Source organism: Salvelinus alpinus, chromosome 10 (genome assembly GCF_045679555.1).
Source record: "Salvelinus alpinus chromosome 10, SLU_Salpinus.1, whole genome shotgun sequence".
In the NCBI taxonomy this organism is placed as follows: domain Eukaryota; kingdom Metazoa; phylum Chordata; class Actinopteri; order Salmoniformes; family Salmonidae; genus Salvelinus; species Salvelinus alpinus.
Genome location: NC_092095.1, coordinates 82,474,429 through 82,489,973, shown reverse-complemented (window position 1 = coordinate 82,489,973; position 15,545 = coordinate 82,474,429). Strand labels below are relative to the sequence as shown.

General features: G+C 43.5%; 1 protein-coding gene across 1 annotated transcript in view; it reads left to right on the top strand.

Moving 5' to 3' along the window:
* Nucleotides 1-9,617, top strand: part of gpc6a (glypican 6a) — a 441,936-nt gene extending 432,319 nt beyond the window's left edge. Inside the window, exon 10 of the mRNA XM_071331027.1 lies at nucleotides 6,979-9,617. Coding sequence (XP_071187128.1) covers nucleotides 6,979-7,175 — 197 coding nt within the window. The 3' untranslated portion in view covers nucleotides 7,176-9,617. The remainder of the gene's footprint in view (nucleotides 1-6,978) is intronic.
* The last annotated feature ends 5,928 nt before the right edge of the window (nucleotides 9,618-15,545 follow it).

Genomic DNA, 15,545 nt, shown 5'->3' with positions numbered 1-15,545 from the left:
TAGTGCACTACCTTGACCAGGGCCCATAGGGAATAGGGCTCTATTCTCTCTATAGTGCTCTACTTTGACCAGGGCCCATAGGGAATAGGGCTCTATTCTCTCTATAGTGCTCTACTTTGACCAGGGCCCATAGGGAATAGGGCTCTGTTCTCTCTGTAGTGCACTACCAGGGCCCATAGGGAATAGGGCTCTATTCTCTCTGTAGTGCACTACCAGGGCCCATAGGGAATAGGGCTCTGTTCTCTCTATAGGGCACTACCAGGGCCCATAGGGAATAGGGCTATATTCTCTCTATAGTGCACTACCAGGGCCCATAGGGAATAGGGCTCTATAGTGCACTACCTTGACCAGGGCCCATAGGGAATAGGGCTCTATAGTGCACTACCTTGACTAGGACCCATAGGGAATAGGGCTCTATAGTGCCCTACCTTGACCAGAGCCCATAGGGAATAGGGCTCTATTCTCTCTATAGTGCACTACCTTGACTAGGGCCCATAGGGAATAGGGCTCTATTCTCTCTATAGTGCACTACCAGGGCCCATAGGGAATAGGGCTCTATAGTGCACTACCAGGGCCCATAGGGAATAGGGCTCTATTCTCTCTGTAGTGCACTACCTTGACTAGAGCCCATAGGGAATAGGGCTCTATTCTCTCTATAGTGCACTACCAGGGCCCATAGGGAATAGGGCTCTATTCTCTCTATAGGGCACTACCAGGGCCCATAGGGAATAGGGCTCTATTCTCTCTATAGGGCACTACCAGGGCCCATAGGGAATAGGGCTCTATTCTCTCTATAGTGCACTACCTTGACCAGGGCCCATAGGGAATAGGGCTCTATTCTCTCTATAGTGCTCTACTTTGACCAGGGCCCATAGGGAATAGGGCTCTATTCTCTCTATAGTGCTCTACTTTGACCAGGCCCCATAGGGAATAGGGCTCTATTCTCTCTATAGTGCTCTACTTTGACCAGGGCCCATAGGGAATAGGGCTCTGTTCTCTCTGTAGTGCACTACCAGGGCCCATAGGGAATAGGGCTCTATTCTCTCTGTAGTGCACTACCAGGGCCCATAGGGAATAGGGCTCTGTTCTCTCTATAGGGCCCTACCAGGGCCCATAGGGAATAGGGCTATATTCTCTCTATAGTGCATTACCTTGACCAGGGCCCATAGGGAATAGGGCTCTATAGTGCCCTACCTTGACCAGAGCCCATAGGGAATAGGGCTCTATTCTCTCTATAGTGCACTACCTTGACTAGGGCCCATAGGGAATAGGGCTCTATTCTCTCTATAGTGCACTACCAGGGCCCATAGGGAATAGGGCTCTATAGTGCACTACCAGGGCCCATAGGGAATAGGGCTCTATTCTCTCTGTAGTGCACTACCTTGACTAGAGCCCATAGGGAATAGGGCTCTATTCTCTCTATAGTGCACTACCAGGGCCCATAGGGAATAGGGCTCTATTCTCTCTATAGGGCACTACCAGGGCCCATAGGGAATAGGGCTCTATTCTCTCTGTAGTGCACTACCAGGGCCCATAGGGAATAGGGCTCTATTCTCTCTATAGTGCACTACCTTGACCAGGGCCCATAGGGAATAGGGCTCTATTCTCTCTATAGTGCTCTACTTTGACCAGGGCCCATAGGGAATAGGGCTCTATTCTCTCTATAGTGCTCTACTTTGACCAGGGCCCATAGGGAATAGGGCTCTATTCTCTCTATAGTGCTCTACTTTGACCAGGGCCCATAGGGAATAGGGCTCTATTCTCTCTATAGTGCTCTACCAGGGCCCATAGGGAATAGGGCTCTATTCTCTCTATAGGGCACTACCAGGGCCCATAGGGAATAGGGCTCTATTCTCTCTGTAGTGCACTACCAGGGCCCATAGGGAATAGGGCTCTATTCTCTCTATAGTGCACTACCTTGACCAGGGCCCATAGGGAATAGGGCTCTTTGTGTCTTACTAAAGTCAGGTGATTAAATACATACACTACCATTCAAAAGTTTGGGGTCACTTAGAAATATCCTTGTTTTTGAAAGAAAAGCTATATTTTTGTCCATTAAAATAACATCAAATTGACCAGAAATACAGTGTAGACATTGTTAATGTTGTAAATGACTATTGTAGCTGGAAACGGCTGATTTTTAATGGAATATCTACATAGGCGTACAGAGGCCCATTATCAGCAACCATCACTCCTGTGTTCCAATGGCACGTTGTGTTAGCTAATCCAAGTTTATCATTTTAAAAGGCTAATTATGTTAGCACAGGTAAAAAATGTTGTCCTGATTAAAGAAGCAATAAAACTGGCCTTTAGATTAGTTGAGTATCTGGAGCATCAGCATTTGTGGGTTCGATTACAGGCTCAAAATGGCCAGAAACAAAGACCTTTCTTCTGAAACTCATCAATCTATTCTTGTTCTGTGAAATGAAGGCGATTCCATGTGAGAAATTGCCAAGAAACTGAAGATCTCGTACAACACTGTGTACTACTCCCTTCACAGAACAGAGCAAACTGGCTCTAACCAGAATAGAAAGAGGAGTGGGAGGCCCCGGTGCACAACTGAGCAAGAAGACAAGTACATTAGTGTCTAGTTTGAGAAACAGACGCCTCACAAGTCCTCAGCTGGCAGCTTCATGAAATAGTACCTGCAAAACACCAGTCTCAACGTCAACAGTGAAGAGGCGACTCCGGGATGCTGGCCTTCTAGGCAGAGTTGCAAAGAAAAAGCCATATCTCAGACTGGCCAAAAATAAGAAAATATTAAGATGGGCAAAAGAACACAGACACTGGACAGAGGAACTGTCTAAATCAGTCTATATAACACACTGTCTAAATCAGTCTATATAACACACTGTCTAAATCAGTCTGTATAACACACTGTCTAAATCAGTCTATATAACACCCTGTCTAAATCAGTCTATATAACACACTGTCTAAATCAGTCTGTATAACACACTGTCTAAATCAGTCTATATAACACACTGTCTAAATCAGTCTGTATAACACACTGTCTAAATCAGTCGATATAACACACTGTCTAAATCAGTCGATATAACACACTGTCTAAATCAGTCTATATAACACACTGTCTAAATCAGTCTGTATAACACACTGTCTAAATCAGTCTATATAACACACTGTCTAAATCAGTCTATATAACACACTGTCTAAATCAGTCTGTATAACACACTGTCTAAATCAGTCTATATAACACACTGTCTAAATCAGTCTGTATAACACACTGTCTAAATCAGTCTATATAACACACTGTCTAAATCAGTCTGTATAACACACTGTCTAAATCAGTCTGTATAACACACTGTCTAAATCAGTCGATATAACAAACTGTCTAAATCAGTCTGTATAACACACTGTCTAAATCAGTCGATATAACACACTGTCTAAATCAGTCTGTATAACACACTGTCTAAATCAGTCGATATAACACACTGTCTAAATCAGTCTATATAACACACTGTCTAAATCAGTCTATATAACACACTGTCTAAATCAGTCTATATAACACACTTTCTAAATCAGTCTGTATAACACACTGTCTAAATCAGTCTGTATAACACACTGTCTAAATCAGTCTATATAACACACTGTCTAAATCAGTCTGTATAACACACTGTCTAAATCAGTCGATATAACACACTGTCTAAATCAGTCGATATAACACACTGTCTAAATCAGTCTATATAACACACTGTCTAAATCAGTCTGTATAACACACTGTCTAAATCAGTCTATATAACACACTGTCTAAATCAGTCTATATAACACACTGTCTAAATCAGTCTGTATAACACACTGTCTAAATCAGTCTATATAACACACTGTCTAAATCAGTCTGTATAACACACTGTCTAAATCAGTCTATATAACACACTGTCTAAATCAGTCTGTATAACACACTGTCTAAATCAGTCTGTATAACACACTGTCTAAATCAGTCGATATAACACACTGTCTAAATCAGTCTATATAACACACTGTCTAAATCAGTCTATATAACACACTGTCTAAATCAGTCTATATAACACACTGTCTAAATCAGTCTGTATAACACACTGTCTAAATCAGTCTATATAACACACTGTCTAAATCAGTCTATATAACACACTGTCTAAATCAGTCTATATAACACACTGTCTAAATCAGTCTATATAACACACTGTCTAAATCAGTCTATATAACACACTGTCTAAATCAGTCTATATAACACCCTGTCTAAATCAGTCTATATAACACACTGTCTAAATCAGTCTATATAACACACTGTCTAAATCAGTCTATATAACACACTGTCTAAATCAGTCTATATAACACACTGTCTAAATCAGTCTATATAACACACTGTCTAAATCAGTCTGTATAACACACTGTCTAAATCAGTCTATATAACACACTGTCTAAATCAGTCTATATAACACCCTGTCTAAATCAGTCTATATAACACACTGTCTAAATCAGTCTATATAACACACTGTCTAAATCAGTCTATATAACATACTGTCTAAATCAGTCTATATAACACACTGTCTAAATCAGTCTATATAACACACTGTCTAAATCAGTCTGTATAACACACTGTCTAAATCAGTCTATATAACACACTGTCTAAATCAGTCTATATAACACACTGTCTAAATCAGTCTATATAACACACTTTCTAAATCAGTCTATATAACACACTGTCTAAATCAGTCTGTATAACACACTGTCTAAATCAGTCTATATAACACACTGTCTAAATCAGTCTGTATAACACACTGTCTAAATCAGTCTATATAACACACTGTCTAAATCAGTCTATATAACACACTGTCTAAATCAGTCTATATAACACACTGTCTAAATCAGTCTATATAACACCCTGTCTAAATCAGTCTATATAACACACTGTCTAAATCAGTCTATATAACACACTGTCTAAATCAGTCTATATAACACACTGTCTAAATCAGTCTATATAACACACTGTCTAAATCAGTCTATATAACACACTGTCTAAATCAGTCTGTATAACACACTGTCTAAATCAGTCTATATAACACACTGTCTAAATCAGTCTATATAACACACTGTCTAAATCAGTCTATATAACACACTTTCTAAATCAGTCTATATAACACACTGTCTAAATCAGTCTGTATAACACACTGTCTAAATCAGTCTATATAACACACTGTCTAAATCAGTCTATATAACACACTGTCTAAATCAGTCTATATAACACACTGTCTAAATCAGTCTATATAACACACTGTCTGAATCAGTCTATATAACACACTGTCTAAATCAGTCTATATAACACACTGTCTAAATCAGTCTGTATAACACACTGTCTAAATCAGTCTATATAACACACTGTCTAAATCAGTCTGTATAACACACTGTCTAAATCAGTCTATATAACACACTGTCTAAATCAGTCTATATGAGACACTGTCTAAATCAGTCTATATAACACACTGTCTAAATCAGTCTATATGACACACTGTCTAAATCAGTCTATATAACACACTGTCTAAATCAGTCTATATAACACACTGTCTAAATCAGTCTGTATAACACACTGTCTAAATCAGTCTATATAACACACTGTCTAAATCAGTCTATATAACACACTGTCTAAATCAGTCTATATAACACACTGTCTAAATCAGTCTATATAACACACTGTCTAAATCAGTCTATATAACACACTGTCTAAATCAGTCTATATAACACACTGTCTAAATCAGTCTATATAACACACTGTCTAAATCAGTCTATATAACACACTGTCTAAATCAGTCTATATAACACCCTGTCTAAATCAGTCTATATAACAAGGGATCAGGGACTGTACTGGGACAGACAGGGAGCAAGGAGACACTGTCTGGGATCAGGGACTGTACTGGGACACACAGGGAGCAAGGAGACACTGTCTGGGATCAGGGACTGTACTGGGACACACAGGGAGCAAGGAGACACTGTCTGGGATCAGGGACTGTACTGGGACACACAGGGAGCAAGGAAACACTGTCTGGGATCAGGGACTGTACTGGGACACACAGGGAGCAAGGAGACACTGTCTGGGATCAGGGACTGTACTGGGACAGACAGGGAGCAAGGAGACACTGTCTGGGATCAGGGACTGTACTGGGACACACAGGGAGCAAGGAGACACTGTCTGGGATCAGGGACTGTACTGGGACAGACAGGGAGCAAGGAGACACTGTCTGGGATCAGGGACTGTACTGGGACACACAGGGAGCAAGGAGACACTGTCTGGGATCAGGGACTGTACTGGGACACACAGGGAGCAAGGAGACACTGTCTGGGATCAGGGACTGTACTGAGACACACAGGGAGCAAGGAGACACTGTCTGGGATCAGGGACTGTACTGGGACACACAGGGAGCAAGGAGACACTGTCTGGGATCAGGGACTGTACTGGGACACACAGGGAGCAAGGAAACACTGTCTGGGATCAGGGACTGTACTGGGACACACAGGGAACAAGGAGACACTGCCTGGGATCAGGGACTGTACTGGGACACACAGGGAGCAAGGAGACACTGTCTGGGATCAGGGACTGTACTGGGACACACAGGGAACAAGGAGACACTGTCTGGGATCAGGGACTGGGGCTGAGACACACAGGCAGCCATTCACCTCAATAAACATCCACCTGCAAAGTGAGACAGTCATCATTAGGGTTTTGAATAACACCAGCTGGGACAACAAGGCAGTGAAATAGTTGACTGTCTGCCATGACAGTTTTCTGGCCTATCTGTGATTTGAGTCTGTTTGGAAACCCCACTCATTGTGCTCTGTGTGTGTGTGTGTGTGTGTGTGTGTGTGTGTGTGTGTGTGTGTGTGTGTGTGTGTGTGTGTGTGTGTGTGTGTGTGTGTGTGTGTGTGTGTGTGTGTGTGTGTGTGTGTGTGTATGTGTGTGTGTGTGTGTGGTGTCTCCCCTCTCTCCAGGCGACGAGGGCAGCGGTAGCGGCAGCGGCTGTACAGAGGGATGTACCACAGACTTTGTGTTTGTTGGTTCAGAAGCCCCCGTGGTGGGAGCAGACAGGAGTGATGAGCGAGCTGCAGCGGGCAGCGCCCCACATCCCTCCAGACCATCTCTCCTGCTGCTACTATCTCTCACAGGCCTGTCCTGGGCCAGGAGATAATACCAGCCGAGAGGACACCAGGACACTACTGCTGCTACTATCTCTCACAGGCCTGTCCTGGGCCAGGAGATAATACCAGCTGGGAGGACACCAGGACATTACTGCTGCTACTATCTCTCACAGGCCTGTCCTGGTCCAGGAGATAATACCAGCCAGGAGGACACCAGGACATTACTGCTGCTACTATCTCTCACAGGCCTGTCCTGGGCCAGGAGATAATACCAGCTGAGAGGACACCAGGACATTACTCTGACTCTGGCACCAATCAGCCAGCCGGGTCGTCATACTAACTGTTGGTGTTCTCTAAACGGAACCGGAACAGGACAACCCTTTTTGGACCCCCACCAGGAAGAGATATGGTCACAGTAGTAGACTGAGGAGAGGTGTGGGTGTTGCATCCTCCTTTGTTCCCAAAGATCTCTCTGCTCTAATCTGTTCTGTTCTGTTCTGTTCTGCTCTTCTCTGTTCTGCTCTATTCTAATCTGTTCTGTTCTGCTCTAGTCTGTTCTGCTCTAATCTGTTCTGTTATAATCTGTTCTGCTCTGTTATGTTCTGCTCTGCTCTGTTCTAATCTGTTCTGCTCTAATCTGTTCTGTTCTGTTCTAATCTGTTCTGCTCTGTTCTAATCTGTTCTGCTCTGCTCTAATCTGTTCTGTTCTGCTCTAGTCTGTTCTGCTCTAATCTGTTCTGTTCTGTTCTAATCTGTTCTTTTCTGCTCTAATCTGTTCTGTTCTGCTCTAGTCTGTTCTGCTCTAATCTGTAATCTGTTCTGCTCTAATCTGTTCTGCTCTGTTATGTTCTGCTCTGCTCTAATCTGTTCTGTTCTGTTCTGTTCTGTTCTGTTCTGCTCTAATCTGTTCTGCTCTAATCTGTTCTGTTCTGCTCTAATCTGTTCTGCTCTAATCTGTTCTGCTCTGCTCTAATCTGTTCTGCTCTGCTCTAATCTGTTCTGTTCTGCTCGGTGACGTCCAGAACAGAACATAGCGTCAGTGGAGCAGCCACACTTCTCTCCTTTTCTCCCCTTTCTTTTTACAAGTTGGTCATAAACTAGTATTTTAAACCTGATTCTAAGGTACGTTGTTCCTCTCTGTCACTGTCCTCAAGCTCACTGTCCTCACTATGAGAGGGGGACGATCCTAACTGGACAACCAGGCTCCTTTGTGTCCCTTTGTGTCCATTACCAGTAAATATCAGGGGATATGTTAGCAAAAAAACATTGACCAAGGCCATATTTTTACATCAAATTACATGTTTTTCTTTCAGCATGATATTTCCCTGAACTCCACAACGTTTCCCTGAGACAACAACAACAAAAATACAAGATATTTATTTTAAAAAATATATATATGTTCGAAACCAATCAAATATGATTCTTTAGAGGTTCCTACACAAGTACATATTGTTTTTATTGTCAAGTTATCTCTATTTAAACATACACCATAATGAGATGTATCTTACGTCTTCGCTCAAGCCACGCACTCGCGACATTCTGCTTCCTGAAATAAGGTCCCTCCCCCAATTCATACATCATACCAACATTCTGCTTCCTGAAATAAGGTCCCTCCCCCAATTCATACATCATACCAACATTCTGCTTCCTGAAATAAGGTCCCTCCCCCAATTCATACATCATACCAACATTCTGCTTCCTGAAATAAGGTCCCTCCCTCAATTCATACATCATACCAACTTCTGCACCTCACTAGGATTGTTTACAGACGTCAACACATATTGTCATGTGTAGACATGTTAAAACATTCATATGGGACTGTGTCTGAAGGGCAAAACTGATTTATGTTTTTGTTTAATTCAGTTGCCTGAGGGCAGCTATGTACAGTAGAGAGATGTTCCTGTCTGAAATGTTCGGTCTTACCTCTTCTCTCCTCTGGGTGAATTCACAGCTTCTGTTTGAGTCTCCATTTGTTGGTAACCTCTTCTCTCCTCTGGATGAATTCATGACTTCTGTTTGAATTCATCAGTTTATCTGTCATCAGATTCAAAACTCTAAGTTATAAATCTGTCTTGGCTGGATGGCAGAGTATCAATGTTTGGTTTTTTAAAATAACGATCCCAAAAAGAGATCTACCATCACGATTGTTTTGTTTTCCTTTAATTTCCCCTTTTTCTATTATTCTATAAGTTAACTTTTAAATACTGTTTATGTTCCGCGAAATGATGTGCCGTCTTGTCCGACAGAAAGACGTGAAGGAGGTACTACGTTTTAATTAGGCACTTAAAGTTTAATGTTTCTAAAGGAGAAGTGAGGAGCACATTTTATAGTTTTAAGTTATTCCCAGAGTACACTGCTGCTGCATTGAACTAGTCAGGGTGGATCGAGACGATCGTCGTACGAGCAGACGGATGTGATTGTTTGGGTTTTCTTACACGTTCTTGTATACAGAATAATTATGAATGAGTACAAATAAACATTTTATTAAAAAAATAAAAACTGTCTCGTGATGACTTAGTTTTAATAAAATGTATCACGTTGATGTATGACTGCATCACTGCCCTTTTAAATGAACATGTCAGAGAATATGTTAGAGATGTCCCCTTCTATAGTCCAACATCACTGAGACAAAGACCTGTTAGAGATGTCCCCTTCTATAGTCCACCATCACTGAGACAAAGACCTGTTAGAGATGTCTCCTTCTATAGTCCACCATCACTGAGACAAAGACCTGTTAGAGATGTCCCCTTCTATAGTCCACCATCACTGAGACAAAGACCTGTTAGAGATGTCCCCTTCTATAGTCCACCATCACTGAGACAGAGACCTGTTAGAGATGTCCCCTTCTATAGTCCAACATCACTGAGACAAAGACCTGTTAGAGATGTCTCCTTCTATAGTCCACCATCACTGAGACAAAGACCTGTTAGAGATGTCCCCTTCTATAGTCCACCATCACTGAGACAGAGACCTGTTAGAGATGTCCCCTTCTATAGTCCACCATCACTGAGACAGAGACCTGTTAGAGATGTCCCCTTCTATAGTCCACCATCACTGAGACAAAGACCTGTTAGAGATGTCCCCTTCTATAGTCCACCATCACTGAGACAAAGACCTGTTAGAGATGTCTCCTTCTATAGTCCACCATCACTGAGACAAAGACCTGTTAGAGATGTCCCCTTCTATAGTCCAACATCACTGAGACAGAGACCTGTTAGAGATGTCCCCTTCTATAGTCCACCATCACTGAGACAGAGACCTGTTAGAGATGTCCCCTTCTATAGTCCACCATCACTAAGACAAAGACCTGTTAGAGATGTCCCCTTCTATAGTCCACCATCACTGAGACAAAGACCTGTTAGAGATGTCCCCTTCTATAGTCCACCATCACTGAGACAAAGACCTGTTGGAGATGTCTCCTTCTATAGTCCACCATCACTGAGACAAAGACCTGTTAGAGATGTCCCCTTCTATAGTCCACCATCACTGAGACAAAGACCTGTTAGAGATGTCCCCTTCTATAGTCCACCATCACTGAGACAGAGACCTGTTAGAGATGTCCCCTTCTATAGTCCACCATCACTGAGACAGAGACCTGTTAAAGATGTCCCCTTCTATAGTCCACCATCACTGAGACAGAGACCTGTTAGAGATGTCCCCTTCTATAGTCCACCATCACTGAGACAGAGACCTGTTAGAGATGTCCCCTTCTATTGTCCACCATCACTGAGACAGAGACCTGTTAGAGATGTCCCCTTCTATAGTCCACCATCACTGAGACACAGACCTGTTGGAGATGTCCCCTTCTATAGTCCACCATCACTGAGACAGAGACCTGTTAGAGATGTCCCCTTCTATAGTCCAACATCACTGAGACAGAGACATGTTAGAGATGTCCCCTTCTATAGTCCAACATCACTGAGACAAAGACCTGTTAGAGATGTCTCCTTCTATAGTCCACCATCACTGAGACAAAGACCTGTTAGAGATGTCCCCTTCTATAGTCCACCATCACTGAGACAAAGACCTGTTAGAGATGTCCCCTTCTATAGTCCACCATCACTGAGACAGAGACCTGTTAGAGATGTCCCCTTCTATAGTCCACCATCACTGAGACAGAGACCTGTTAGAGATGTCCCCTTCTATAGTCCACCATCACTGAGACAGAGACCTGTTAGAGATGTCCCCTTCTATAGTCCACCGTCACTGAGACAAAGACCTGTTAGAGATGTCCCCTTCTATAGTCCACCATCACTGAGACAAAGACCTGTTAGAGATGTCCCCTTCTATAGTCCACCATCACTGAGACAAAGACCTGTTAGAGATGTCCCCTTCTATAGTCCACCATCACTGAGACAGAGACCTGTTAGAGATGTCCCCTTCTATAGTCCACCATCACTGAGACAAAGACCTGTAGGAGATGTCCCCTTCTATAGTCCACCATCACTGAGACAAAGACCTGTTAGAGATGTCCCCTTCTATAGTCCACCATCACTGAGACAAAGACCTGTTAGAGATGTCCCCTTCTATAGTCCACCGTCACTGAGACAAAGACCTGTTAGAGATGTCCCCTTCTATAGTCCACCATCACTGAGACAAATACCTGTTAGAGATGTCCCCTTCTATAGTCCACCGTCACTGAGACAAAGACCTGTTAGAGATGTCCCCTTCTATAGTCCACCATCACTGAGACAAAGACCTGTTAGAGATGTCCCCTTCTATAGTCCACCATCACTGAGACAGAGACCTGTTAGAGATGTCCCCTTCTATAGTCCACCATCACTGAGACAAAGACCTGTAGGAGATGTCCCCTTCTATAGTCCACCATCACTGAGACAAAGACCTGTTAGAGATGTCCCCTTCTATAGTCCACCATCACTGAGACAAACACCTGTTAGAGATGTCCCCTTCTATAGTCCACCATCACTGAGACAAAGACCTGTAGGAGATGTCCCCTTCTATAGTCCACCATCACTGAGACAAAGACCTGTTAGAGATGTCCCCTTCTATAGTCCACCATCACTGAGACAAAGACCTGTTAGAGATGTCCCCTTCTATAGTCCACCATCACTGAGACAAAGACCTGTTAGAGATGTCCCCTTCTATAGTCCACCATCACTGAGACAAAGACCTGTTAGAGATGTCCCCTTCTATAGTCCACCATCACTGAGACAAAGACATGTTAGAGATGTCCCCTTCTATAGTCCACCATCACTGAGAGAAAGACCTGTTAGAGATGTCCCCTTCTATAGTCCACCATCACTGAGACAAAGACCTGTTAGAGATGTCCCCTTCTATAGTCCACCATCACTGAGACAAAGACCTGTTAGAGATGTCCCTTTCTATAGTCCACCATCACTGAGACAAACACCTGTTAGAGATGTCCCCTTCTATAGTCCACCATCACTGAGACAAAGACCTGTTAGAGATGTCCCCTTCTATAGTCCACCATCACTGAGACAAAGACCTGTTAGAGATGTCCCCTTCTATAGTCCACCATCACTGAGTCAAAGACATGTTAGAGATGTCCCCTTCTATAGTCCACCATCACTGAGACAAAGACCTGTTAGAGATGTCCCCTTCTATAGGTCCACCATCACTGAGACAAAGACCTGTTAGAGATGTCCCCTTCTATAGTCCACCATCACTGAGACAAAGACATGTTAGAGATGTCCCCTTCTATAGTCCACCATCACTGAGACAGAGACCTGTTAGAGATGTCCCCTTCTATAGTCCACCATCACTGAGACAAACACCTGTTAGAGATGTCCCCTTCTATAGTCCACCATCACTGAGACAAAGACCTGTTAGAGATGTCCCCTTCTATTGTCCACCATCACTGAGACAAAGACCTGTTAGAGATGTCCCCTTCTATAGTCCACCATCACTGAGACAGAGACCTGTTAGAGATGTCCCCTTCTATAGTCCACCATCACTGAGACAAAGACCTGTTAGAGATGTCCCCTTCTATAGTCCACCATCACTGAGACAAAGACCTGTTAGAGATGTCCCCTTCTATAGTCCACCATCACTGAGACAAAGACCTGTTAGAGATGTCCCCTTCTATAGTCCACCATCACTGAGACAAAGACCTGTTAGAGATGTCCCCTTCTATAGTCCACCATCACTGAGACAAAGACCTGTTAGAGATGTCCCCTTCTATAGTCCACCATCACTGAGAAAAACACCTGTTAGAGATGTCCCCTTCTATAGTCCACCATCACTGAGACAAATACCTGTTAGAGATGTCCCCTTCTATAGTCCACCATCACTGAGACAGAGACCTGTTAGAGATGTCCCCTTCTTTAGTCCACCATCACTGAGACAAAGACCTGTTAGAGATGTCCCCTTCTATAGTCCACCATCACTGAGACAAACACCTGTTAGAGATGTCCCCTTCTATAGTCCACCATCACTGAGACAGAGACATGTTAGAGATGTCCCCTTCTATAGTCCACCATCACTGAGACAAAGACCTGTTAGAGATGTCCCCTTCTATAGTCCACCATCACTGAGTCAAAGACATGTTAGAGATGTCCCCTTCTATAGTCCACCATCACTGAGACAAACACCTGTTAGAGATGTCCCCTTCTATAGTTCACCATCACTGAGACAAAGACCTGTTAGAGATGTCCCCTTCTATAGTCCACCATCACTGAGACAAAGACCTGTAGGAGATGTCCCCTTCTATAGTCCACCATCACTGAGACAAAGACCTGTTAGAGATGTCCCCTTCTATAGTCCACCATCACTGAGACAGAGACCTGTTAGAGATGTCCCCTTCTATAGTCCACCATCACTGAGACAAAGACATGTTAGAGATGTCCCCTTCTATAGTCCACCATCACTGAGACAAAGACCTGTTAGAGATGACCCCTTCTATAGTCCACCATCACTGAGACAAATACCTGTTAGAGATGTCCCCTTCTATAGTCCACCATCACTGAGACAGAGACCTGTTAGAGATGTCCCCTTCTATAGTCCACCGTCACTGAGACAGAGACCTGTTAGAGATGTCCCCTTCTATAGTCCACCATCACTGAGACAAAGACCTGTTAGAGATGTCCCCTTCTATAGTCCACCATCACTGAGACAGAGACCTGTTAGAGATGTCCCCTTCTATAGTCCACCATCACTGAGACAAAGACCTGTTAGAGATGTCCCCTTCTATAGTCCACCATCACTGAGACAAAGACCTGTTAGAGATGTCCCCTTCTATAGTCCACCATCACTGAGACAAAGACCTGTTAGAGATGTCCCCTTCTATAGTCCACCATCACTGAGACAAAGACCTGTAGGAGATGTCCCCTTCTATAGTCCACCATCACTGAGACAAAGACCTGTTAGAGATGTCCCCTTCTATAGTCCACCATCACTGAGACAAAGACATGTTAGAGATGTCCCCTTCTATAGTCCACCATCACTGAGAGAAAGACCTGTTAGAGATGTCCCCTTCTATAGTCCACCATCACTGAGACAAAGACCTGTTAGAGATGTCCCCTTCTATAGTCCACCATCACTGAGACAAAGACCTGTTAGAGATGTCCCTTTCTATAGTCCACCATCACTGAGACAAACACCTGTTAGAGATGTCCCCTTCTATAGTCCACCATCACTGAGACAAAGACCTGTTAGAGATGTCCCCTTCTATAGTCCACCATCACTGAGACAAAGACCTGTTAGAGATGTCCCCTTCTATAGTCCACCATCACTGAGTCAAAGACATGTTAGAGATGTCCCCCTCTATAGTCCACCATCACCGAGACAAACACCTGTTAGAGATGTCCCCTTCTATAGTCCACCATCACTGAGACAAAGACCTGTTAGAGATGTCCCCTTCTATAGTCCACCGTCACTGAGACAAAGACCTGTTAGAGATGTCCCCTTCTATAGTCCACCTTCACTGAGACAAAGACCTGTTAGAGATGTCCCCTTCTATAGTCCACCATCACTGAGACAGAGACCTGTTAGAGATGTCCCCTTCTATAGTCCACCATCACTGAGACAAAGACCTGTTAGAGATGTCCCCTTCTATAGTCCACCATCACTGAGACAAACACCTGTTAGAGATGTCCCCTTCTATAGTCCACCATCACTGAGACAAACACCTGTTAGAGATGTCCCCTTCTATAGTCCACCATCACTGAGACAAAGACCTGTTAGAGATGTCCCCTTCTATAGTCCACCATCACTGAGACAAAGACCTGTTAAAGATGTCCCCTTCTATAGTCCACCATCACTGAGACAAAGACCTGTAGGAGATGTCCCCTTCTATAGTCCACCATCACTGAGACAAACACCTGTTAGAGATGTCCCCTTCTATAGTCCACCATCACTGAGACAAAGACCTGTTGGAGATGTCCCCTTCTATAGTCCACCATCACTGAGACAAAGACCTGTTAGAGATGTCCCCTTCTATA